The sequence below is a fragment of the Erinaceus europaeus genome, chromosome 19 (genome assembly GCF_950295315.1).
Source record: "Erinaceus europaeus chromosome 19, mEriEur2.1, whole genome shotgun sequence".
Lineage (NCBI taxonomy): Eukaryota > Metazoa > Chordata > Mammalia > Eulipotyphla > Erinaceidae > Erinaceus > Erinaceus europaeus.
Genome location: NC_080180.1, coordinates 24,861,495 through 24,887,504, shown reverse-complemented (window position 1 = coordinate 24,887,504; position 26,010 = coordinate 24,861,495). Strand labels below are relative to the sequence as shown.

Below are 26,010 nucleotides of genomic sequence, written 5' to 3'. Positions count from 1 at the left end.
ACACGAAGGAACTTTCTGACAGTGGGGATTGCTGGACATAAGAGTAGCCTGCCAAGAAGGAAAGATTCAGTTCAGAAGGATGGTGGGAACAGAGAGGTGTTTCAAATGCATGACCAGCATTAAGGGAATCCCATGGGCTCTGGTGGCCCACTTAATTTGGGCATGTCTAAACTCACCGGATCTTCTTTTATCTGCCAACCACAGTTACTTAATGTCTGGTGCCAGGCAGCTCAGAGAAACCCAAATTAGCCTCTTGTTAATAGCTCTTTAAATTGCTGTAGTCTTAGTCCTCATCCAAGGAGCCAGGGATATGTCAGAACTTGCTCCGATCTTCGTGTGTGTGTGTGTGTGTGTGTGTGTGTGTGTGTGTGCGCGCGCGCGCGCGCGCACGCATTGGAATGGTGTGTGATGTGCATGGAGCATTAGAATGAGGACAATGAAAGAAAAAAGAATGAGGACAAGGTGTAAAGACCAAACCTTTCCCCACCAGGCCATAAGAGGCCACATCCACCACAGATGAGCCTGACACTTCAAAAATACCTCCCAGCAGCAGAAGCAGAAGCTCCAAAACCAGCTAGGGGCTTTCTGTAGTAAACAAACCTGGTCTGTTAGTTTGCAGGCCTTCTAAACCCCAAGCTCTTACCCTCTAGCCTTCCATTCTTCCCCCAGGAGTCAGAGTCCCTGGAAACTGCATCCATGGGCAAAATCCAGTCAGCTCTGAAGGCTCACTCTTTTACTCCACCCCACCTCCTCCACCCACACAGCTGAAGTCACTTGGGCTGTCTCTTTTGCAACTTTCCCAAGTCTGTGCATAGGAGGGAGAGGAGGAAAACACAGGAGGAAGTGGTGTGGGCTCCACAAACGCTTTCTGCTCCCAAAGTCAGTTTCCTCTGGCTGGGCCCAGATCGCTGCTCTAAGAAGAAACCCCCCATACTCAGGGAGAGTGCCTGCACACCTTCCAAAGCTGAATCTTCCACAGCCACAACTGTAAGTGCCTAAAAGTTGCTCTTGTTCTGTCTGTCTCAACAACCCAAACCTTTCCCTAAGCTACTTGGGACTTGAGGAGAGAAGTGCAAGGATGAGGCGTAGAATCTGGCCTCTGTGGGGTTAGATTCAGCCCAAAGACCCCCTCATGGAAGACACCCCCATGCTGTGGCAGTAAGCCAGGCAGCAAGGATTTTCCCGCCCAGCTCAGAAGCTGGGGCCCAGCTTGGGGATCTCTGTGGACTGCCAGTGGTTGTCACACAGGACAGCAGGGCTGCTCTGTCAGAGAAGCATCAGCCTCTGACATACATAGCCCCCTTGCCCCATGGCAATCTTCTGGGATGGAACCATGTATCAACATGCTCTAGGAAACCCCGGCAGTAGGAAGTGCCCCTTTAATTCTAATTTATAAGTAGGTCTCTTGGCACAGTGTTGCCATGTCACACAAACATGACAGAAATCTGGGGTTAAGTCTCAGTTTGTCACTGACTATTGTTCCTATAACATAGGAATCCATTGAGCTAGGCTGTAGAAAGCCTTCTTTAAACTGAAAAGTGCTCTGTAATTGTGGGTGTTGTGAATTCTTTTAACAAAATTTGTGTAGAAACAGAGAGAAATTTAGAAGGAGTAGAGAGACAGGAAGAGACAAAGAGCGATACCTGCAGCATTGCTTCATTGCTCGTGAAACTTCCCCCCCTGCAGGTGGGGGCCTGGGGCTTGCTTACATGTGTACTCAACCCAGTGCACCACCACCCAGCCCCATGGTGTTGTGCATTAATAAAAAAAATTTCTTTGGGTTTGCCAAACAATCCCCTACCACCTAAGCCCCCAGGAAATAGTAATATGTCTGATTCCTCAGACTGATACAGTGCTGATACACAACAGGTACACAATCCATGTTGTGGGCAGAAGAAAGTGAAAGGGAGATGGGTGGGTAGAGGAATAGGTGGATGGACAGACAGATGTAGAGATGAGTGGGTGAAAGATAGGATAGATGGATGGAGGGAGGGAGGGAGGGACGGAGGGAGGGAGGGAGGGAGGGAAGGAGGGAGGGAGGGATAGGTGGATGGATGGATAGATGGATGGATGACTGTTTATTGAAAACTCACTATTCCCTGCACAGGTGAGACTCTTTGCAGGGATACAGAAATGTGAAACACTACACTGTCCTCTAAGCACTGACTTGGGGAGATTAGGATCTGCCCCCATGCCCCAGAGAACTAAAAGAACACTAGTTCTGAGCCTTCTGAAACCAGGGCTGTGGGTGCAATGATGGAAGCAACAGGACTAGACCCACTAGCACTGAGACAGACTCAGAGCTTTCCTTCTGCTCCCTGGAGAACCTTTACTCAAAAACAAATTTTACTCCTAGGACTACAAACCTCTTTAATTAATTTACTTATTTATTTATGTATTTGATTTGGATATATTTTGTCTTTTTTCAAAGCATGGGGGTAGGAAAGTGCAGGCACTAAAAGAGCAGAGTAGGAAGTCAGATAAGAAAGCGGAGAGCATGGAGGGGTGGAGACTGCCTGCTTAGGAATTCTGCTGCCCATGTTCCCTTGTCAGCAGAGATGAAACCACTCCCAGCACAGAAAGAAGAGTGCATCTGGGCCCTGGCAGGGATCCTTAGGGGAGGGAGAGAAGGAAAGTGGGCAACTGGAAACAAGAGGTCCCAAAGTTACTGTAAGACTTGGCAGTAGTGTGCTCTCTTTCTCTATGTTCTCATCCCTTCCACCCCCCCACCCCCACTTGCTCTTCTGTCCTTTTGGCGGGTGTGCAGGGCTTTGAGCTTAGAAATGCTGCCAGGCAGGAGGGAGAAGAGTTAATCAAATGCAGTGAGAGCCAGCAGTTTCTGCTCTCTGCAGACCTGGGCCCACAAGGCAGAGTCCTGCCTTCCTGCTTTTCATTGTGACTTAAAAAGGGAGAGCTGTGACTCATTCTGGCTGCTGGGAGGGTGCCCTGGTTTGCAGTTTCTGAGTCAACCCAGTGGGCAGAGGAGTGTTAAAGTCAGCCATAGCCAAAACCCTGCCAAGAATGGGTCACAGAGCTCAGGTCATGGGTGCCAGCTCCACCTGCAATCTGCACACATCCTCAAGGTGAGCCAACCAGTGTCTGACCCCTGCTCTATCCCTGGTCACACTCCTGCTGGTGCCAGTAATGCTGGGCGGAGGAGAAGTAGACTCAGCACCACCTTCTGGGCATAAGAGGGGCTTTGCTCCTGCAAATTTGAGGGCACGTCTGGGGGAGGGATATAGGGTAGTGAGAGGAGCTCAGGGTCAGCATAAGGAGGGTGATGAGGACCAAGAAAAGAAAAGACTCCTGAAACCCATAGAGGAAATATTGTACCTCAAGGACTGGCCTGTGGCATGGAAAGTGAACAGTTTTTGAGTGGCTTCCAGAGGAAACCCAGCTCGGGGTGGGGAGGCTTTCTGGAAGCATCTGGCTCCATCTCTCCTTAATTATAGGGGAGACACTCAAGAGTTGGTGGAGGTAAGATTAAATGACCTTAGTGTGCTGGGGCAGCTGTGTCTGAAGCCAACCAGACACAGGGGGAGTAAGAGTTCACCCCCCCCACTCCAAACCAAGCACGTGTGGTAAGGGAGAAGAGTGCCTACCCCATTTATCTGGGTCTGCCCCAACATGAGGGTGCCTATTAAGTCATAAGAAGATGGTGCAGCACACCCTGCAGCTTCTCTGCAAGTGTTCTCATGTTGTGGCTAGATACTTGAACCTGGATCCTTGCTCATAGTGAAGCATCGAGGATTTCTACCAGATGAGATCCCTTCTAGCCCTCTAGTTTTTCATTTTTAAATCACAACTTAAACTTTTGGGACAAATTTTAACACAAGCCATATAAAAAAATAAGCAAATAAATAACTCCTAGTCTCTAATCTATCTTTCTCTGCCTCCTACTACTCACTCATTATGTATATATCATAGGAAATGGAGAAATGTGCATATATATATATTATTAAGCATATAGTCATTCACACAAAATTGCTGCTTATTTTTCTACAATTGGGACCATATGTCCACTGATACTGTTCTTTCTTTTTTTAAAGATTGAGATAGAGATGCAGAGAGAGACCACAGCACCAAAGCTTCCTTGGTGAGGGGGTAGGGGAGCTAGGATCTAACCTAGGCTTCATGAACATGGCAAAGCAGAGCACTACCCAAGTGAACTATGTTGCCAACCCAGGTGAAGTTCATTTTTCCCCCCTCTTAATTTCCTCTTCATTAGTCCACTCTCTTTAAAGTTACCTGGCAAGAGTGTGGTCAGCCACTCACACAAATGTATGTGTGTGTGAAACTATACCTCTGAATGCTTATAATTTTGCAAATCAGTGTTAAGTAATCAATATAATCATTTTCCAAAGAAATAAACAAATAAATGAATAAATAAAACCACCCATCCCCATCTCCCTCACTCCCAGCCTCCCCAGGAGTTCAGAGAATGGATGGGTCAGGTGGGTAGTCTCTAGCTGGAAGACATGGAGGTTACACCAGTGATCTCCAGCAATCTTTAGACAAATGTATGTTTGAGTGTATGTGTGTTTCTAGGATTAGAACTTTGAATATGCCTGTAAGTTTTGACTTGCGAAATTATCCTCTAATTCATGCTCTACCAACAATATGTAAGAATGTTTCTCCTATGTAGTTGCCAATTAAATATAAGCATTGAGCCAACTGATTTTTTTTACCACTCTGATGAGTTCTTTGAAAATGGAATATTTTGCTTTGCATGTCCTTAATGATTAACAGAGCTGAGAGTTTTTTAAAGCTTACTAATTATTTATTAGACTTCTTCTGGTTATATGTCATATACTTTGCCCACATCTGTGTTGTGTGTTTTCTTTGTCTATCTGTGGAGTGTTTTGCACACTGTGGTTGCTGGTCCTCTGTTACAAAGTCATCTCCCATCCCTATCTCCCCTCCACCCTAGCTTCCCCGGCACACCAACACTGCTGCACCATGTCAAGCCCTCACTATCTAGCCCCTGGGCCTCTCAGATGGGGCACCAACTTACAAGGTATAAGATTCTCATTCCACTTTTGCAGAAGGAAATAGCAGTAAAGAGATTAATCTCAGGCAGGAGTAGATAGCATAATGGTTATGAAAAAAGACTCTCATCATGCCTGAGGCTCCAGAGTCCCAGGTTCAATCCCTCTCACCACCATAAACCAGAGTTTAACAGTGCTCTGATTAAAAAGAAGAAGGAAAGAAAGAAAGAGAAAAAAGAAGAGATTAACCTCTGGAGCTAGGCCTGGATTCAAATGGCAGCTCTTTCAGGCTTGAATCCATGGATATCCCTTCTAAAGGAGCCACTTAACTTCTCTGAGCATCTGTTTCTTCAGTGGTAAAATGGAAATAATAATCATGTCAATCCTACAGGCTATTTCTGTGTACTAATAATAGTCATAAAATTGCTAACATTTCCTGTGCCCTTAATTTGTGCCTGTGAATGTGTCGTAATAATGGATTATATGTAGTAAACGCATTATAATAATGCATTCATTCATCCAACCTCATAATGGTATGCATACTGTTTATTCACATATCTGTCAAGCCCTGGGAATGGAGCCAGCCCCACCACCACCCCCAAAAAATGTTGGTTTCTAGTGTAAGCTGAGTCTACTTAACATGAAGCCACACAATGGGACATATCACTGACCCCTCCATTCAGCATAGCACAACTCCAGTTTTCTATTTGTAGAAATGTGTGTTTGAGTGCATGTTTGTTTCTGTGAGGCCTTTTGTCACTTTGGTCCTTTCTCCAGATCTCCTCCAATTCTGCCCACTGGGTACAGTGTCCTAATTCCTGTGCATATGAATTCTCTAAGTTCAAATACAGGAAATGAAGAGGCAGGTTGACCTTTGAGTTCAAAGTCCAAAACTATCTCCACCATTTACTATTTATGGGAGGGGGAACATGAGGTGGGGGGTTTACTTGTCTGTAGTTTACTCAGTGAGTTAGGAGTGCCTGGGCTTCTCTGAGCCTTGGTTGTAGTCATCTCATAATCCCGTGGGGGCACACTCTGAGCTCTGAGGAGGAAGCAAAGCAGGGCCCACAGGTGTGCTCAAAGCTAGTTCCTCTCCCACTTCTCCTTGCCCCTCTTTCATTCTGATTCCTTTCCTAAAACACTGTGTCATCCAAAGCCAAGTCAGCATATTAGATCAAAGCCTCTGGAAAGCACTTACCAATGCTCCACACCTTTGCCAGGATGATAGCAAATACTTAGAGCCCCAAGCCTTTCAGGAGCTTCTGAGTTATTTCCCCTTTAACTGGCTTCCCTTGTAGGCAGTGACATCGATTGCATAATACCAGCTCCATTCACAACCCAAGTTTTCTTCTACTGCATGTCTGGAGATACTTAGTGAGTGAGTGAGTGAGTGAGTGAGTGAGTGAGTAAGTGAGTGAGTAAATGAGTGAATGAAGGGTCCACGTGGCTGCACAGCTAGTTGAGCGCACATGTTACAATGCACAAGGACCTGGGCTTGAGCCCCAAGTCCCTACCTGCAGGGGAAAAGCTTCACAAGTGGTGAACCAGGGCTGTAGGTGTCTCTCTGTCTCTCCCTCTCTATCTCCCCCTACCCTCTCAATTTCTGGTTGTCTCTATCCTATAAATAAAGATAATAAATAATTTTTAAATGAGTGAATGGATGAAAGAATAACACCATCTTTGGTCTTATATTCACAATCCTTCTTCTTCTTGCTTCTTCTCCAAGTTTCCTCCCTCTTCACCCTTTACCTTTGCTTCCCAGAAGCAACTCATCCACTTCTCATGCTTCCCAGGGCTTTCTTTCATTTTCTTCCTCTGTAATGTCACCCCCCTGACTACTTGTCCCATGCCCTCAGGGGATTCATCAGTGTCTTCCCCCAACTACTCTGCAACCACACAGTGCTTTCTTTGTGACCCTGTTGGATATATGCACTTACTCCCAGCCCCTGAGTGTTCTCCCCTGGAAACCCCTGCCATGGCTTCTGGCCTGCCCCCTCTACATGCTCCTGTAAGCCTCCAATAACTGGTCTGCATTCCCATGCAGACATTTATTGAATGACAAGAGAGTCTGTTGCCCACTGTGCCAACCTAGAAGAAGGTTTGACATCCCTGCTTTAGCTCTCAGAACAGAAAACTCTGAGCAGAGCCTCAAACCCCTTTGCACCATGGCAGTGATTAAGGTAGGGAGACTAACTAGGCCTTGAAGGGGATTCTGTATAACTCACTAGCCACCTCCAGGCAAGACATGATACCCAGAGATATCCAGCTCCCGTAGATACAGCATTTTTCACCAGAAAGGACCTTGATTACTTTGTGTCAGCTGGCTCCTTCTCTAGTTGAGTAAGAGGAGAACCAAAGGGCTATTAAGTGCTATCTTTTTTGCCTCCAGGATTATCACTGGGGCTCAGTGCCAGCACTATGAATCCACTGATTCCTGGAGCTTTTTGTTTTTTCTTGTGCAATAGGATGGAAAGAAATTGAGAGGGTAGGATGAGGTAGAGAAGGAGATAGAAATAGATAAACACCTGTATACCTGCATCTTCACTGCAGGTGAGGAGCTAGGGCTCAAACCTGGGTTGTTGTGTGGGTCCTTCTTCATAGTACTATGTGCACTTAATCAGGTGTGCCACCACCCAGCCCAGGAGATTTAAGTGAAATCTCCTACACTTGCTTCACTTGTTTAAAATATAATACATTTCAAATTATTATCTTTATATATAAATAAAGATCACATATTTTTCATATAGGATTAATATTTATAAGGATTATAATATTTTTCATATAGGATTAACATTTATAAGAATAAGTAAATAAAGCATACAGAACAAAATTAAAATTATGTAATTTGCTACCACTTAGAATTAGCAACTTGATTTTTTTCACCAGAGTACTGCTTAACTCTGGCTTAAGGTGGTACAGTATTGAACCTGGGACCTCTGAGCCTCAGGCATGAAGGTTATTTATATAAGTATTATGCTATCTCCCTGGCCCTTTGAATTATTTATTTATTTATTTCCAGAGATTTTTCTATGTAAGCAGAGATTCATTTCAATATTTAGGGGAATGTTGCATGTATGTGGCATTAGTATTTGTCTACATTAATATACAACGCTCAAAAACTCCTTGATGACTGTTGTGTAGCATGATTTATTTAACCACTTCCTTGCAGTTAGATGTTTGTAAATAATATTATGAAGGACATTTCTTGGACAAGAATTTTTACCCATGTTTCAAATTACTTCCTTAGGACAAATTCCAAGAAGTGGGGAGCAGGAGCATGTTAATGCGGTCTGGTCTTGCTCCCAAGTAGCTTTCCAGAAACATGTAGCAATTATACTCCCAGCAGCTGCATTAGAGAAGAGCCCTTTGATTATGAGATTGCAGCAACACCTCAGGCTGGAGGAGGAGCCTCTTCCATCCAGAGCCTGCAGGCAGCCCTGACAATGCCCCCCTTGTCCTGCCCTCACCCCCTCTTCCCCAGCTGCACCTCTGACTCCAGGCTAGCCTGTCTGCACCCTGAGGCCTCTGTTCAGTCCTGCCTGGCACTCTTGGTGCTCCAGGCTTACCTCCACCAATAGGGTGGGGAGAGAGAGCAAAGGGGAGAGAGCCAGGTCTGTCCTCTGGGATCATTGCCCACACCCCCACCACCACCGCCACACACATCTAGCCACAGGGAAGCCCCTAGGAGAAGTGAAAAAAAATGTATAAGGGTTGCTGAGTCTCAATATTTTTCTGGAATAGGCCCATCTATTATGGGCTTAGGACAGTGACTACACAGTGAGAGGGAGAGGTCAAGGCCATCTCCAGTGACCATGGTCCCCTGGCCAGCATGTGGCTGACTTCTATCCCCCATCCAGGACCTGAATCTACTTCATGAGTCCTCGGAAGAAGGTGGATCTGAAGCTCATCATCATCGGAGCCCTGGGGTAAGCCAAGATCAGCTTAAGCTGGGCAGCAGCCTCCTAGCTAAGGAAGAGAGCATTCCCAGAGGCAACCCCACCACCATGAGGCTCTTTCTGATGCAGGGGGCATCAACATGGGATTGAAATAGGGAGGAAGAGGCTGGGAGCCTGGCTTCCTGTCTCCTGGCCTCAGCTTTCCTAGGCATCAGAGGTCCTTTGTTCCCCACCACCCCCTACCCACAGCCTTACTCATGAAAGCTCTGGCCTTTCTTCAGGTACATAGCTCTCTGTAAACCCCTCTGTTCACTTTGGTCCTTATTCTAGAAGCCTTTCACCAGTCCCTAGCCTACTCAAAGTGTGGTCCTCGAATCTCAAATGTTAGACATTAAGAGGTGGTCATAGTAAAATCTTTAGGATGGTATGAATGTTGGTTTGTGTGCACTCACATGTGTCTGGGGCTCTTCTTCAGTGTAGGAAAGACCTCTCTCCTCCACCAGTATGTGCACAAGACATTCTACGAAGACTACCAGACCACTCTGGGGGCCAGCATCCTCTCCAAGGTTATCATACTGAATGACACAACTTTGAAGCTACAGGTGAGCAGACCTCCCCCTTCCTTGTCAATAAGCCTCCGTTGAAAATCACTCTGCATCCCTTGGATTCCCACTCACAGTGGAATTTGCACCAAGGGGTAGAATAATCTAGAACAGAGATCAGCAAGTATCAGTATCAAACTCAAGTATCAGATCACTCCACCATCAGTTGTGTCAAAGTTTTATTAGAACACAGCCACACCTGTTTGCCAATTTAAGGGGGCAGGGAGCATATTCCCACTATGATACCAGCATTGAGTGGTTACATAGATACAAAATTGCCTGAAATGCATAAGATAGTTACAATTTTATTCTTTATAGAAAAGAAGTTGTTTAGCTCATTCCTGATCTAGAAGAAAGTACACTAACCCTGGAGTTGGGACTCCCATTCCTATACTCTATAATTTCCTGAAAAACATCATGGGCAAGTCACCCCAAAAGTTCAGGTTTCTAAACCTGTCAGCTACAAACCTGTCCTGGTGGCCCACAATGAAAATAGGAGCACAGGTATGAAAATACTCTTGAGATACTACATGTTATTGCAAAAATATTGTAATATGCATGTGGAGGAGGTTAGTGAGACCATGTGTGAACCATGTGCACCATGCCAACACGGTCTGCTTCCTGCCCAGAAGAAGAGACTTTGATATGACATGACCCAGTGAAGCCTCCCTCCAGTTACTCATAATGGCCCCATGGGGTGATTGCTCTTCTCCTCCAGATCTGGGACACAGGTGGACAGGAGCGATTCCGCTCCATGGTCTCCACATTCTATAAAGGCTCTGATGGCTGCATCCTGGCTTTTGATGTTACTGACCTGGAGTCCTTTGAAGCCCTGGACACTTGGCGAGGTGATGTTCTGGCCAAAACCATCCCCATGGAGCAGTCCTACCCCATTGTAGTGCTGGGGAACAAGATTGATTTGGCAGACCGGCAGGTACCACTTATTCATTCATTCATTTGTCAAAATGTATGTAAACAACAACTGTATGCCAGGAAGTGTATCAGAGACCACATACAATGAACTGAATCAGACAAGCTCTTATTAAATGAGTGTCAAAGGTCTAGCAGTGGGTACTGACACATTACAAGATCAGTAGGAGGCAATATGGTGCATGCAGTGGTAGGTAGAGATGTGCCTTGGGTTTGGGCACCATAGTGAAAGGGAATCTACATTCCAAGTCAGAATATAGAAAGACCTTTCTAGAGTAAGTAGATTCCAGGTTGAAGAAACACCAAAGTCAAAGACAAGACATGAGCTGAGAACTGACAGCAGTTTTGTCCATATTGGAGAGTAGAAGAGTTACATCCTCAGATGTAGGCAGATAACATTTGAATTAACCTGTAGAGCTGTATATTTGCCCAGGGTGAGGAATAGAGTGCCTCTATTCATTAGCTTAAGCTTATTTTGAATCACCTAGCTTACCACTTGCTAACCACTCTGCTCCATGGTTACAGTGACTGTACTTGTGGGAGTGTTGACCATTTCACTGACACCAGGTGGAGTTCTTTTCATCATCATAAGCTAATAAAAAAAGTGGGGGCAGGCAGTGGCACTACTGGTAAAGCACACATGTTACCATGCAAGAACTCAGGTTCGAGTCTTTGGTCCCCACCTTTGGAGGATGGGAAGAAGCTTCACAAGCAGTGAAGCAGGCTGCAGGTGTCTCTCTTTCTCTCTTCCCTCTCATACCCTATTTCTTTGTATCTATCATAATAACATATAAAATAAAGTTAGACTTAACTTGTAAATGGTGCCTTTGTGCTAAATCATGCCAACATGATACCAAGAGATGTTTGAAAGCCAGACAGATAGCTCACCAGGGAAAGCAGCCCAAGTTTAAGTCCTGGAACCACATGGAAAGTGCTATGGCACCAGAGGAAGCTCCAGTGTCATAATATCTCTTCTCTCAGTGTATCTTTCTCACTATGTTTTTCTATATTCATGGAAAAGTCATTTTATCTGGTGAAATTGTACATTCATGAGGCTCCAGATCCAGGGGAAAACAAGAAAGAGGTGTGTGGATGCTATTTTCTAAGTGCTTCAGAGAAAAGAAATAGGGAAGTGAGCCATTATATTTGTACTACACTTTCATAATGGCTCAAATAGAAACAAGTGATAGGAGAACTGAGATACTTTTGGAATGATGGGTGGATGAAGAGATGGCTGCATGGATACATGGAATGATTAATTGGGATAGGTGGGTTGGGTGGGTGGATGATGGTACTCCCACCTGGGCCAATACCTATTTAAAGAAGACCTTGGTTTGGACAAACTGAATTTGAGGAGTTTGTAGAAAGCCTAAATGGAGATGGCCAATAGGCTTTAGAAGAGTAAGAATGAAAATTCAAAGGAGAAGTCTGTGCTGAAAGCAGAAATCTGAAGTCATTGATTCTGTGGTCACTTCAGGTAGTGAATTCAGTGTTTATGCTCCAGTTACAAATACCCACTCTCAGAAAACAATCAAAGTCCTAAGTTCATGCAAAGGCAAGATGTATCCCTTGACTTTCTCTTCTGGAACCACTTGCAGCTGAGAACTCTGAGGCCAAGGAGGAGAGTGTGATCTCTTGAATCTCAGGACCAAACAACCTAGTTTCCAAACTTCCTCCCATTTCTGAATAATTCTGGCTCCACTTTTGTAAGAAGTGAAATCAGAAGAAGAGCCAAAGTTCAGGAGTGCAGGAACACTAGTATTTGATTGGTTTTGCCATCAGATAGTTCATAGAACTCAATCTAAGTAGGTGCTTCAAGCTGTGAAGCCCTTGGGTCCTTAAAAAGCTTCCTCTGGAGACAGTTAACTGTATCTCAGATGACAAGGGTGTTGATTATTTTATTCTCTCTTCTCAATTCCCAGTGTTTCAGACACCCCCTACCCTCTAAGGGCACCTTCTCCTGCAGGCACTATGCCTGATGGAATTTACCATTGTCCTAGGCTGGCTGCTTCTCTGAGCCCACATCTCCTGCACAGGGCACAGGATGCATTCCAGCTCCAATGGGGAGACATGCCAGTCAGTTCTCAAGACTATCTGTTCTCATTCTGCCCTGTTGCCTTTTGCTTTAGACCCCTCAGGTGCATGTCAGACACCAATTCACTGAAACCATCAAGTCCAGAGGTTACATAGGCTTGCCAAAAGACCTGGAAACATTCTCGTGTGTGTGTGTGTGTGTGTGTGTGTGTTGTGTGTGTGTGTTGTGTGTACAGAGGTGCCCACAACACAATTGTCTCTAAAGAAGTACTTTCTTGTCCTCCTTTCCAATCCTTTTATATCCAGACCATGCATTTTATCTAACAGATTCTTATCCATGAAACTCAAAATGTGAAGTTCCCTGGGGGTCTCCCAACACCCTTTATCTCTGAATTCAACAAATTTTATCTTCTCTGCCAAAATTTTCATTTTCACATTGCACTTCATTCATCTGTAGGTTCTAAGGTAGTTGAGAATGCTCATGACAAGAGTTAGACTTCTCAGTAGAGCAACACCATCTCTGTTAAGAGGAGGAAAGAGAAAACTAAGCAAGAGTTTCCAGAATCATAGTGAAGCCTTGTCAGTTGCTCTGGATAGAAATGGCTAAAGGTTAAGATAAGGGCATATGAGAGGAACTGAAAACTCAGCTGAAGGAGGTAGAAGCTGAAGTGAAATTCCCACTGTGTTTCTCCTTAATAGTTGTATCTGCGTGGTGAGAGCCAGGAACAAAGGGTCTAAAGACTTTGATTTTTTTTCCAAATAAGAGAAGCTGAGTTGTAAGGTCACTGAGAAAACAGGAAAGAAAAATACAGGAGAGAGTTGAAGGGTCAGGGGTTATGGAGTTAGAGGATGAGAGCAGAACAGGGCTGAGAGCATGAGAGAGTTGACACAAAAGGAACGGGGGACGGAATTTAATGTCTTTGTTTTATTTGCGTGGAGGTGTGTGTGTAGTGCTAAGGAATGAACTCAGGGCCTTCAGCATTCATGATGCTGCTCAGTTGCCTCCTTGACCCAATTTTTTATTCTCTATTTTTAAATATGGAGGAAAAGAAGAAAGAAGACAGAGAGACCAAAGCACCTTCCCATTATGTGTCTCTCTTTCCCAAGTAGTGCCAAACCTTGAGTTCATTTCTCCAGTCTGAGTTCAAGTTATAACTAACTGTCCTTTTAGTCTAAAACTAGTCTCAGCCTGTATTCTGAAGCCTGCACTGAGGCACTCCACAATCTCCTCCTGACGAGAGGTCTTTACTTTTCACAGTGTCAACTACAGCCTGAGGGTAGCACTTACAGCAAGAAGCCTGAGAGGGAGAAGGCTCACATTCACTGCTTTTTACATTATAGCATGTTGTTATAACTGTGGTTCAATTTTAATATTAGTTATTGCTGTTGATCTCATCCTTTGCCTAACTGAGAAAGTAGACTTTATCACAAATGTGTGTAAAAGGGAAAGCATAACATAGATCAGATTCAGTACTATCCATGATCTCAGGTATCCTCTGAGGCCTGAGCATGCACCCCTATATTAAGGGTGGGCTGATGTCAACTAGACAGAAGGGTTCTGGAGAGCAAGATAGAACAGTTTTATAACCAGGCACCAAGCAGGGCCAGTCACTGCTGGGGAAAGACAAACAGGCTGCAGTTGTGAGCCTGTCTCCTCAGCTCTGTCTCTGGATGAGCCAGGGCACCTCTCCAGGCTTGCCTATTTTGAAGTATAAATAATCTCCCTGCTGGAGAAACTGAAGCACTTCACTTCATTTCCATTTTTCCGGCTACTTTTGCCCAGTAAAATGCTTTGCAGTTGGCCCAGGTGGGGAACTGGGCAGGGGCAGAAGAGAAAGAAGGGAAGAACATTTCACCTTCACACTAAGCACTTATAAAAATACAAAGCTCTTGGTGCTGGACAGTAGCACACCTGGTTAAGTACACATAATGCAAAGTGCAAGGATCTCGGTTTGAGCCTCCAGCTCCCCACCTACAGGGGTGTCACCTCACAAGTGGTGAAGCAGGTCTGCAGGTGTCTATCTTTCTTCCCCCCTCTCTTAATTTCTCTCTGTCCTATGGAACAACAACAGCAGCAACGACAAAAATAACAGCAACAACAATGGAAAAAAGATGTTCACCAGTAGCAGTGGATTCAAAGTGCAGGCACCGAGCCCCAGCAATAACTTGGGAGACAAGAAAAAAAAAAAAAAAAAGAAAACAAGCAAAGCTCTTTGTTGAGATGCCATAAAGATATAGGGTGCTGATTTATGATGAGGATGATGACCAGAAGTTTGGCTGGCTTTAATGTTCTCTCATTAATGTTCTCTCAGAACTTTCCTGAAGCTACGAGGGTCGTTGGTTTCTCAACAGGACTTGGGACAATCCTGGCTGATTCAGGGGGCCCTTCTTCCCAAGGACAGGAGGGTCTTAGACATCATGGGCTGTGGCTTGGGAGGTGGTGCAGTAAATAAAGCACTGGACCCACAGGCTTGAGGTCTTGAGTTTGATCCCCAGCATCACATGTGCCAGAGTGATGCTTTGGTTCTCTTTCATTAATAAATTTAATCAAGGACCAAGGTCAAGTCTTGGGGTTTCTCCTCACTCTGCTCAAGTTCAGTGGCTCCTGGAAGATTGACTAGACAGGGCCCAGGCTTGGGAAGTGGAGGTGTCATCTGAGCTTCCCAAAAGGTAGCTACTTGGCTTCCCACCCTCAACACCGCCCTCTAGTCTTAGGTGATAGGTCTCACAATGCCAGAATAGAGCTGGCAGGCAACAAAGGTGCTGTGGGAGAGAATCATGAGCTCCTAGCACCTGCAGCCGCTATTATCAATAGAAACACTGGAACCAGAGACAGAACAATGATAATGTCTTTATCCACAATACAGTAGATATTCTCAGAACTTGCAGGTGTGAGAGGGACAATATGATAAAGATAATCTCTGATCTTCTTGTGAGGACACTGTGCTTGAGAGAGAGGAAATAAAAGCCATGGCTCTCTTAAACAAAATGAAATCGTAGTTACTACATTGCTAGTGGGGATATACATTGGTCCAGCCCCTGTGAAAAATAGTCTGGAGACTCATCAGAAAGCTAGCAATGGACCTACACTATGACCCAGCAATTACTCTCCTGGAGATATAGCCAAAGGAAACAAAGACACCCATTAAAGAGACCTATTCACATCTATGTTCATAGCAGCACAATTTGGAATAGCCCAAACTTGGAAGTAACCCAGACACCCAACAGCAGATGAGTGGCTAAGAAAGTTGTTATATATACACAATGGAATACTATTTGGATATTAAAAATGATGAAGTCATCTCCTTTACCATATCTTGTACAGAACTTAAAGTATCATGTTGAGTGAGATAAGCCAGAAAGAGAAGGACAAACACTGAATTATCTCACTCATAGGTAAACCCTAAGAAACAAGAACAATAAGGGAAAACATAAGTTGAAACACTGACTGAGTATGCTGTATTGCACCAAAGCAAAGGACTCTAGGGAAGGAGAGAAAAGGATGAGATAGAGGGACTCTGGGGTACTGGTGCTGGGTGGCAGAAAAGCACCTGGTTTGAAGGAGAGAGTGTCTTGCAGACACCTATTATGGGGAGAAGAGAGTTTCTGCCTATGTGTCAACAATTAATCCTCCTTTAAAGTAGAAAAAAATATTTTATTTCATTCCAAAAATAAAAAAGAAAGAACATTTACATAGTAGCAGGCACAGCAAATGTTAACATATGGATATTTCCCATGCATCAGAAATGATAGTTAACAACAAATGCTGGAGTTGTTTTGGGGGCAAAGAACCCTCCTGCACTGCTGGTGGGAATGTCAGTTGGTCCAAGCCCTGTAGAGAGCAGTCTGGAGAACTCTCAGAAGGCTAGAAGTAGATCTACCCTATGACCCTGCAATTCCTTTCCTGGGGGTATATCCTAAGGAACCCAACTAACACACCCGTCCAAAAAGATCTGTGTATATTGGGGCCAGGTGGTGGCACACCTGGTTAAGTGCACATGTTAGAATGCACAAGGACCCAGATTCAAGACACTGGTCCTCATCTGCAGGAGGAAAGCTTTGTGAATGCTGAAGCAGGGCTGCAGGTGTCTCTCTGCTTCTCTCCCTCTCTATCACCCCCTTCCCTCTCGATTTCTGACTGTCTCTATCCAATAAATAAAGATAATAAAAAATTTTTGAATGTGTATACCCATGTTCATAGCAGCACAATTTGTAATAGCCAAAACCTGGAAGCAACCTAGGTGCCCAACAACAGATGAGTGGCTGAGAAAGTTGTGATATATATATATATATATATATATATATATATATATATATATGTATATATATATATATATATATCTCAGCTATTCAATGATTAATTCACCTTCTTCACCTTCTCTTGGATGGAACTTGAAGAAGTCATGTTAAGTGAGATCAACCAGAAAGAGAAGGATGACTATGGGATGATCTCACTCATAGACAGAAATTGAGAAATAAGAACAGAAAGGGAAACACAAAGCAGAACTTGGACTGGGTTTGGGTATTGCACCAAAGTAAAGGAGTCCTGGGGGGCGGGGATGCACAAGTCTTGGTGCACAATGGTGGAGGAGGACCTAGGCTATTTTGCAGAAAACTGAGAAATTTTATATATGTACCAACAATTGTATTTGCTGTTGACTAAACCATTAATCCCCCAATAACAAAGTTTTAAACATGAACATTTAATTCTCCCCCAAATAACTGTCTATACACTAAACCCAGTGATACTAATTATCCTTGGGAGCAACCCTCAGGCTGCCAGCACATTTGCCAACAAAACCTCCTTTAACCGGGACTCATGTTTGCGTGTGGGAAGTGGAGCCTTCTTTCAGCCCATGCAGTGTGCACAGGTCATAAACTATAAAGCTTCTGACTCTGAACTGAAGGACATTGCAGCCCAGAAGGAGAGGCAGAAAGGAAGCATTGTTCTTGTGTAGAGCCCAAGGTAGGACAGCTCAGATGTCCAGCTGGGCTATCCCTAGGCTCTACGTGCTCAGCTGTGTGATATGAGGCAAACTACTGCACCACTCTGAACCTCAGTGTTCTCATTCTATAAAGAAAAGGCAATCAAACTCATCTCCCAGGGTGATAGTGAAGTGGGTTCATAGATAATGGGGCATCTAAGCAAGTGTTGGGAGCTCATCAACTGCTCTAGGGATTGACTCTGGGGAAGACAATTTAGCAGACCTGAGTCAGCCCAACAATGAGCCTCCCAGGCATGGAAGAGGGGGACTATTCCTCCCAGGCTATGTCTGTCTGGTCTATCCCCCTTTGAAGAGGCCAGAGGAGTGACCAAGGGCTAGAAAGAGCTCTAAGTGTAGGCCTTGTGAGGGTGGCCAAATAATACAATAGTATTCCACTGAATATATAGCCAAGAACACTTTTCATCCAATCATTTGTCAGTGGGCATGTAGACTGCTTGTGTACTTTGGCTGTTGTGAATAATGCAGATATGAACATAGGGATGCATATGGTCTTTCAAATTAGTGTTTTCATGATATTTGGATTCATGCTTAAGAGAACATCCATGTTTTTTCTTTCTCCAGTCCTTGGTTTCCTCATCTGTAAAATAGAAATAACAAGAGTGCCCCCCCCATCTATGTTAAGAAATAATATGTGTTTGCCCATGGCCCCCACCACATTGGTGGAAGCTTCAGTGTAGTGGTGCCCTTCCTCCTCTTTTTATCTCAGGAAAGAAAGGAAGAAACAAAGAGAAAGAAAGAGAAAGAGGAAAGAAGAGAGATAAAGACATCTGTAAAGCTACAGACACATAGAAGGTTCTCAGTAAATGGAAAAGTGGTGTTGTCATGTAGAGGTGGTGGGGATGGGGATGGGGATGGAATGATATAGGGGTGTGGGGTGTTGTCATGTAGGGGATTGGAAGGTGGAATGTTGACTTGGTGGCAGTGGTCACTTCTCCCTCTCTTGCAGGTGCCCCAGGAGCTGGCGCAAGGCTGGTGTAAAGAGAAAGATATCCCCTACTTTGAAGTCAGTGCCAAGAATGACATCAACGTGGTACAAGCCTTCGAGATACTGGCCAGTAGGGCTCTGTCAAGGGTGAGTGTCCTCCAGGACTGCCCTTCAAGGCTGGGAGACCCCAGGAGTCTCCAGAATAGAGCAGCATGGGCACAGGTAGGGACAGAATTATTCACTGCCTCTGCTACTGAGTAGGCTCAACCTTCCCCCAATTCTGGAACCACAAAACTCAGGGGAATAGAACTGGTGGCTCCTCCATCCAGCTGACTAGCATTTGTGAAGTTTCTGGAAAATACAGTCCTCTCTCTCCTCCCTATGATCTCCTCGTTCAGACCACACTGGTGGCAGTGAAGCCCCATAGTGTCCAGCATTTCTCCAAGTGCAGCGTCAAGCCTTCAGGAATGGTTGGCATCCTCCAGGGAAAAGGATGAGTCAATGTGGACCCTTGGTGTGACTGCTGACACACTTGGTGAGTGTGTCAGACTTGCAGGGCTGGAAGAGTGTCAGGCATGGAGGAGCTTGCAGGGCCTGCACTGTGCTATGCGATGAGAGGGCTCCAGAGAAGGGGTATGAAACCCCTTGGGTGTGACAGGGGAAGAAGATAAGAGAAAGAGCAGGTAAAGCTACCTGGGAGTAGAAGTAGGTATAAATGCTGTTCAGATATGGAGTTTGGAAACTCAAGGGAGGGCTCAGGAGACATAAGCATGGGGCGCAGTGAGGCTTGTCTCATCCTTCTGCCACATTCAATCAAGGTGGGCTTCTTACAGGAGAGGAGAAGTCAACAGTGACTTTGAATGGAGAAAATGAGTGAAAGACCATGGAAGAAGTAGAGGTGCCCACTTTACCAGCTGCCCAGCCTGGGACTGTCTCCACAGAAAAGCACAGCCACCTCCAGTGGGACAGGCCCAGCTTACAACCCTTCACCTGGGCCTTGATCTGAACTTGCCCCCATGGGCTATTCTTAGTCCCCAACCTCACTGTCTCATATTAAAGGGAAGCAGGGGGGAGTCCTTCTCTAGCTCAAGGTCAAGAATTGTGATCTTGTTACACTGGGCCAAGCTGGCTCCTGACACAGCTGTGCCCCAAAGGCTGAGGAGCCCTGTTTGACTTTGCAGACTGATAAGTGATCAACAATTTCACACACAGCTCTTGGTTGCCAAACACACAGCCACAGAGACACTCCATCAGCCAACATCTGTGTGGTCAGCACCTGCCCTTTGTGGAGGGGAAGTGTCCTTTGTTCTCAAAGTTTCCTCCATTTGCTGTGTCACTTTTATGATGTGGTGGTATTTATATATAGCAGCTTTTTTGCTCACTCTGAATTTTTTAAGATCCACAGTTAGCAAAATAGTGGCTTGGCAGCCCCATGTCAACCCCTCAGAGTGTAAGAGAAGGATAGTGATTGGAAACTAGCAAGTCCCAGGTATGAACCCACAGTCACACTCCCCTGGCTATGAATCCTGCCCTGGTATTTTCAGGTGGTTTTTTGGGCAAGACTTGTGGCCTCTGAGCCTCTGTTTCCCTACCTGTACAGTTTAGATCTTCAATGTTCCTAGGGTTTTCAGGCTAAGGTCAGTGGGGGATCTTGGTGGCCCTATGGTCAGGCAAAAGGGTAGGACATTCCAGGTCAGGCAGTGGTGCACCTGGTTAAGCACACATGTTATGATGTGTCCCCATCTAAGGACCCAGGTTGAAACCCCAGGCGTCCACCTGCAGGAGGAAAGCTTTAAGAGTAATGAAGCAGTACTGTAGGTGTCTCTCTTTCTCCCTCTCTATGTCCCCTTACCCTGTCAATATCTCTCTATCCTATCAAATATATATAACCATAGACTGTTCTAGAGAGGTGAGTGAGGAGGGAAGGTTGAGACTCAGAGTTGAAATGCCTACCCAGAAAGGAAGCATGTGAGTTGGGTGTTGAAAGATGATTTCTAGTTTGTGGAGGATATGGAGGTATTTTGGGTAAAAGAAGAGAGGACGGCATGGCCAGAGGCCCAATCATGGATCCCCAGATTTGTGATCTCGGCCACTGAAGGTTCTGCCAGTAGAGGAGGAAGTAGGGATGCAGAGAGCAGGGGTGTGTGTCACAACAGGTCGCGCTGCCTACAGGTTAATGAGGCCAGGCCTTGGAGGTATCATGAGCCCCACCAGAACTTCCTGCCATGGACTTGTATGTTCCAGACCTCCTTCCATGCACACCAGACCTCACACACCATCTGGGTGTTAGAACCCAGCAGCAGCAACCATGTCTATCTGACTAATCACTGACATCTGGCTTACTTGGGAGTTTGGAAGAATGTAAAACCCAAGCAGATCTTTAATGTTCAGAGTTTATAGATCCACAGTTTAAAGACAGACACAAGTTTTCAAAGACCTAGAAGGACCTTTCCATTCCTTCCCCCCAGCGACCATGTGTTCCTTGTCCTATGGAGGGGAGCACCAAACCACTTAGGGGTAAAGGAGGCTGGCTCTCTGATAGTGAAGAGACCCGGATTTTAAGTCCTGGCTTGGCCTCTTTCTTGCTGCGTCCTCGGGCTAATCATGTATCCCCTCCAAGCCTTCTAAAGTACACATAGTGCCTTCCTCTTGAGCTTGTTGCAAGGGCTAAACAAAATAATACCGAAGCACAGTTGAAGGCATTTTTAAAAAGTAGGTGCTTTGAATCATGTGTAGGGAATATTTCACCACAGTAGGTTAAGCTCACTGGCAGTCACAGGGTGACACTGAAAGGTGTGAGAAGCTGGAGGTAGCAATGGTAGGTGGAATGAAGAGGCTTCAGATGTAGTGCCAGTGGGGGTGGAAGATGGTGGGAGAGAAGGAAGCAGGGGGCACTGAGGCTGGTGCCCACGTTCTAGCTTGGTGAATAGAGGTGTTTGGTCTGTGGTACTCTGCACTGAAACATAGAAGAGTGAGGAAGGAAGGAGTATGGCTGGAAGAGGGGTGACTGGTGTTGGAGATTCTTCTATAGTGTGCAGTGGACTGGACAGAGAAACAGGGAGAACTGGGGCAGCTACTCAGTCAGTATGCTGAAAGGAAAGGAGATAGGTAGTTACTAGCATCCTGCAATCAAGGACTACGGTTTTGAGTTATTAAAAACCATGGATGAGAACATCTTTGTGTGGAGCAGGCAGTAGTGTACCTGCTTGAGCACAAACTTGGGTTCCAACTCCTGCTTCCCACCTGTAAAGAGGAAGTTTCACAAGCAGTGAAGCAGTTCTGCAGGTGTCTCTCTTTCTCCCTCTCTACACATCCCCATCAATTTCTCTGTCCTATCAAATAAAAAAAAAAATAGAAAGGAAGATAAAGAGAGAGGAGGGAGGGAGGGAGGAAGGAAGAAAGGGCCACTGTGAACAGCAAATTTGTTCTACAGCCCCAGCAGTACACCTGGTGGGGGAAGAAAAAATGCCTTTATAATTAAGGAAGGGACCTGTTTTCGAGGGGTGGGATGATGGAGTTTTGCTCTTAACAAGTTGGAGAGTCCATCCAGGCTGGGTTGGCCAGGCCCAGCTCCAGAAACACAAGTTGAAATATGGGAGCACTGCTCCTTTGGGGTTTATCTGAGAGGATAGTGGGAGGAAGCTGGCTAGCAGGCAAGTTTGGAGGGACCATAGGGGGCTGGTGAGGTCCTATAGATGCAGGGTCTAAAGGCAAAGAAGACTCTGGGGTAACCTCTGAAGCAACATTACCCTGAGCAAAGCACAGTGTCACAGTTAGATGCACACGTTACCAAGAGGCCAGACATCTAGAAAAAGAATCATAGAGGAAACCGTTACGACCTTCAAGTTACTTGAAAATCTTACAGGAAATACGAGGAAGTGAGCAGGCATTTATCACTGGGAATAATGTCAGACACAGGAAGCATTGGTGTGAGGATGGGGGTGGGGTGATTGGGGGAGTGGGAAGGGCTGTTAGATGAGGAGAGCTGGTGTGAAAGCCTCAGTTCAAACAATGCCTTCATTAAGGTAGTTTCTTATACCTTTCAGGAGGCAACCTATTCCTAGAGCATGGCTCAGGGGCTCATACAGCTCCCAGAACCTCAAGATCATGTCATGCAAAATGGTGCCAGTCTGTTCCCAGGGGCTCTGGAGTGCCAGTGAGATGTATGTGTGCAATACACCAGGCCAACAGGCTGAGTTCCTAAGTCCCAAACCAGTTAGGAACGATCTTGATCTGGGCTGTGGGTTCTCTGATGTCCATGGTGAGAGAGGGAGCAGGAAAATTGTAAAATAAAATAGTCCTTCTAAAGGGCTTCTCCAGGTACCAGGGTGGTGGTAGATGGGTACAGTGAAGGCAGAGGGGGGCACTCAGGCATATGGATGAGAGGTCTCCACAGTAATGAGCCCAGGCTGCTGTAGGCAGACATCAACTCAGTTGTCCCCTTTGGAGAATAGAGTTAGGGGTCCTGGTTAGGGAGCTGCTCTGAAAGAGGCTGAGAAAAAGGCAGGAGAGGAGAAAGGTGGGGAGAACCACCCCGTGGCCCACTATAGGCACCCAGAAGTTGGGCAGGAGGTTCCATCTGCCTCCCACAACAATGCTGACTCCCTTCTCCCCCACCAGTACCAAAGCGTCCTGGAGAACTTCCTCACAGACTCCATCAAGCTCACGCCAGAAGAGCAATCCCGGAGAAGATGCTGCTGATGGTCCAGAAACCCCCACGGCAACCTCAAATTCCTCTTGTGTGGCCCTGACTATTCGGTGCTGAAACTGGGCCCAGAAGCAAACCAGTGGGCCCTTCATAGCCCTTCTTTGGGGGCCACTTGGGACCTAAAATGTCACATCCAGGTCAGGGCCTTAGGGAGTCACAGGTCCTGACTGCCCACCCAAACACATACACACACACACACACACACACACACACACACACACACATGTCTCCCACCACCCCAAGCTCACTCCTGCCCCCAGAGGCTTATCTCCCCAGAAGACAGCCCAGTCTGATTGGGGGACCCACATTCTCCTGGGACTGGTCTTCTCAACACCCATCACACAGCCCTGAAGCCAGAGTTCAGACTCACTTAGCAACCAAGGCCCACACTGATGCCTACACCTGACTTAGGGCACCACATCCCCCCAGCAGAGGACCGAGGGATCCCAGGAAAATCCAGCAAAGCTGGGCTCAATCTTCCTTGCTGAGTGCTTAGGAAACTCCCATAAACCTCTCTGAGCCCTGGCTCATCTGGCAGATGCTGGCGGTGTGTGTGTGTGTGTGTGTGTGTGTGTGTGTGTGTGTGTGTGTCCCACCCCATCAGTGTGACCTGATGCCCAGAAGCCCTGCTCATGGTTCAGTTGCTCTTGATGATACACACCTACCAGCCCTTCAGCTAGTGTTCTGAGTATCCATTCCATATGATGCATGGAGGTCTTATGACAAATGACACAAAGATGCTGCTGGCCCCCACCTCCTGGTGAGAGAGGGAGACAATGGGCATAGAATTCACGTAGATAGTTTCCAATAGCAGGTAATGCCTGGAAAAGGCAATGCAGGGCAACAGACTAGAAAGGGACAGGGGACAGGTTGAATGCTGGTTCAGACAAAGTGATCTAGGAGGAATTACCTGAGGAGGTGGCATTTGGCCTGAGGGCCACGTGAGGTCTGGAAGAAGAGAATTCCAGAGAGAAGGAGCAGCAAGGGCCAAAGTCCCGAGGCAAGACCAAGTTTGCTGGTTTCCAGGAACAGAGAAAGGACATCCACTTACTTGAATGAGAACTCAAAGCAGCTGACCTGGGCACAGAGGGGACCGCCCCTGGGGTGGTGCCTGGCTCTTCTGCTGACTGGCCGGCAGAGGGCAGCAGTACTCCTTCCCGGCAGGCTGGATGAATTCACACTTGCTGGGCTGCCATTTCCTTTGTGTGATGTTCAGAGCTTGTTCTGACTCTGGATGTCTTCAGCCATTTGAGATTCCCGGGGGTGGGAGAATTTCTTAGATCTTGCAACAAATGGGCAAAAACCGCAACATAAATGACAAGCACGAAAATGCTCCCTGAGCATGCCTGGACCGTGACCCAACATGCTGCAAAGTCACATGTATGGAAAGTCACATGTATGCTGGTGATACACAGCAGACAGAGCCTGGTCAGAAGAAGTCACACATCATGGCGTCTCAGGATGTTCCTTGGCTGTAGCCTGGCCCATAGCAATCTCTAACCTGAGCACAAAGCAGAATGGGAGTGCCAGCCCATGGTTTCCAGGATCACCTGACTATGAAGATGTGCCCTGGGGAGGGGAAGCAGGGCAGCCAGGGAGTTTGGGGAGCCCCTTCTGCCTGTCCCTCAGCTGTGGAGCTGGCACACCTCTGTCTCTGTGGCCTCCATGGGGTGGCCTCTGGCATGCCATGGAGCTCTTTTAGGGGATCCACTGGACTGCAGCTTGGACATGTGCTGTGCCTACAGCCGCTCATGCATTGTGACAGCCAGGTGGACCATTTCCAAATGCATACAAGAAATAATAAGCATATCCTTTGTTTCCCCTGCAGTACTTAGTCATTAGACAAACAAAACAAAGCACATCTCCATAGTTCACAATTCAAAACATACCAAAAGAAAGCTAAAGACACAAGCTGTATAATGGGCAGGGCCCAGTGAAAAATGAAAAGGCTGAACTCAGACTCAGCAGTGGTTAACTGCTAGAGCACACATATTGCCATGCATGCAGACCCAGGTTCAAGCCTTCAATCCCTACCTGCAGTGGGGGAAGCTTCACAAGCAATGAAGCAGTGCTGTAGCTATTTTTCCTTCCTTCTGTATCTCCCTGCCTCACTCCCTCTCTAACTCTCTCTGCCTCTAGCTCTCTATCAGAAATAAAATTAAACAAAATGGCTGCCAGAAGCAGTGGAGTCCTGTAGGCACTGAGCCCCTGAGGTAACCCTGGTGGCAAATAAATAAATAAATAAATAAAATATTGAGTTCCTGGGTTCAGGTATTCTTCATACTTCCAAGGTGGTGGCAGCAAATCCTTAAACCAAGGGCAGATCCTCCCATGCTCATGCCACACACCTGTGAAGCCATCATTGAATGAGCAGAGTTTCTGAGACCAGCCCTCACTATTCACCCAACAAGGACCAGGATTGGCAGCTGTGAAGACTGTGACTCAGGGCCCAGAAGGTCAGTGCTTCCTGGGACCCCTTCCTTTATCCTGGCCTGTTCTGGGGCCCTGAGTCACTGTGGTCCAACATTTATGTCAGGGTTCTGGTGTTACATGCCCTTGGAACTTGGTGGGGGTTGGGATGGGGAGATCAAATCTTATCAAATACACCTTCTGGGGGTGCCTGAACAGTGATGGGAGCACCCCTCTATTCTGACTTGGGGTTGGGGGACAATCATTTCATTGGTAACCTACAGTGTAGGTTTGTGTTGCATATTTTCTTTATTTTTATATTTTTTTATTTTATTTATAAAAAGGAAATACTGACACAACCATAAGAGGGGTACAACTCCACACAATTTCCACCACCAGATCTCTGTATCTCATCCCCTCCCTTGATAACTTTCCTATTCTTTAACCCTCTAGGAGTATGGACCCAGGGTCATTGTGGGATGCAGAAGGTGGAAGGTCTGGCTTCTGTAATT

At 46.1% G+C, this 26,010-nt stretch overlaps 1 protein-coding gene across 5 annotated transcripts; it reads left to right on the top strand.

Annotated features, from left to right (window-relative positions):
* Positions 1–815: 815 nt before the first annotated feature.
* RAB7B (RAB7B, member RAS oncogene family) lies at positions 816–25,346 on the top strand. Of its 5 annotated transcripts, XM_060178738.1 has the most exons (7): positions 816–987; positions 8,846–8,914; positions 9,365–9,486; positions 9,805–9,990; positions 10,205–10,420; positions 18,379–18,528; positions 23,002–25,346. In XM_060178738.1, the coding sequence occupies exons 4-7, from the start codon at positions 9,904–9,906 to the stop codon at positions 23,080–23,082; spliced, it is 534 nt and encodes a 177-aa protein (XP_060034721.1). In that variant the 5' UTR covers positions 816–987; positions 8,846–8,914; positions 9,365–9,486; positions 9,805–9,903; the 3' UTR covers positions 23,083–25,346. The 5 variants fall into 5 exon arrangements, with proteins under 5 accessions (XP_060034721.1, XP_060034722.1, XP_060034720.1 ...); XM_060178739.1 differs by lacking the exon at positions 8,846–8,914 and having other exon boundaries at positions 9,360–9,486; XM_060178737.1 differs by lacking the exon at positions 9,805–9,990 and having other exon boundaries at positions 820–987; positions 8,817–8,914; positions 9,360–9,486.
* The last annotated feature ends 664 nt before the right edge of the window (positions 25,347–26,010 follow it).

Bases quoted from the DNA above. Each gene is read 5' to 3' on its own strand.
- RAB7B (XM_060178737.1), top strand. From the start codon at position 8,862: ATGAGTCCTCGGAAGAAGGTGGATCTGAAGCTCATCATCATCGGAGCC. The intron at 8,915-9,359 runs GTAAGCCAAGAT...GCTCTTCTTCAG, and splicing joins ATCATCATCGGAGCCCTGGG to TGTAGGAAAGACCTCTCTCC. The intron at 18,529-23,001 runs GTGAGTGTCCTC...CTCCCCCACCAG, and splicing joins CCAGTAGGGCTCTGTCAAGG to TACCAAAGCGTCCTGGAGAA.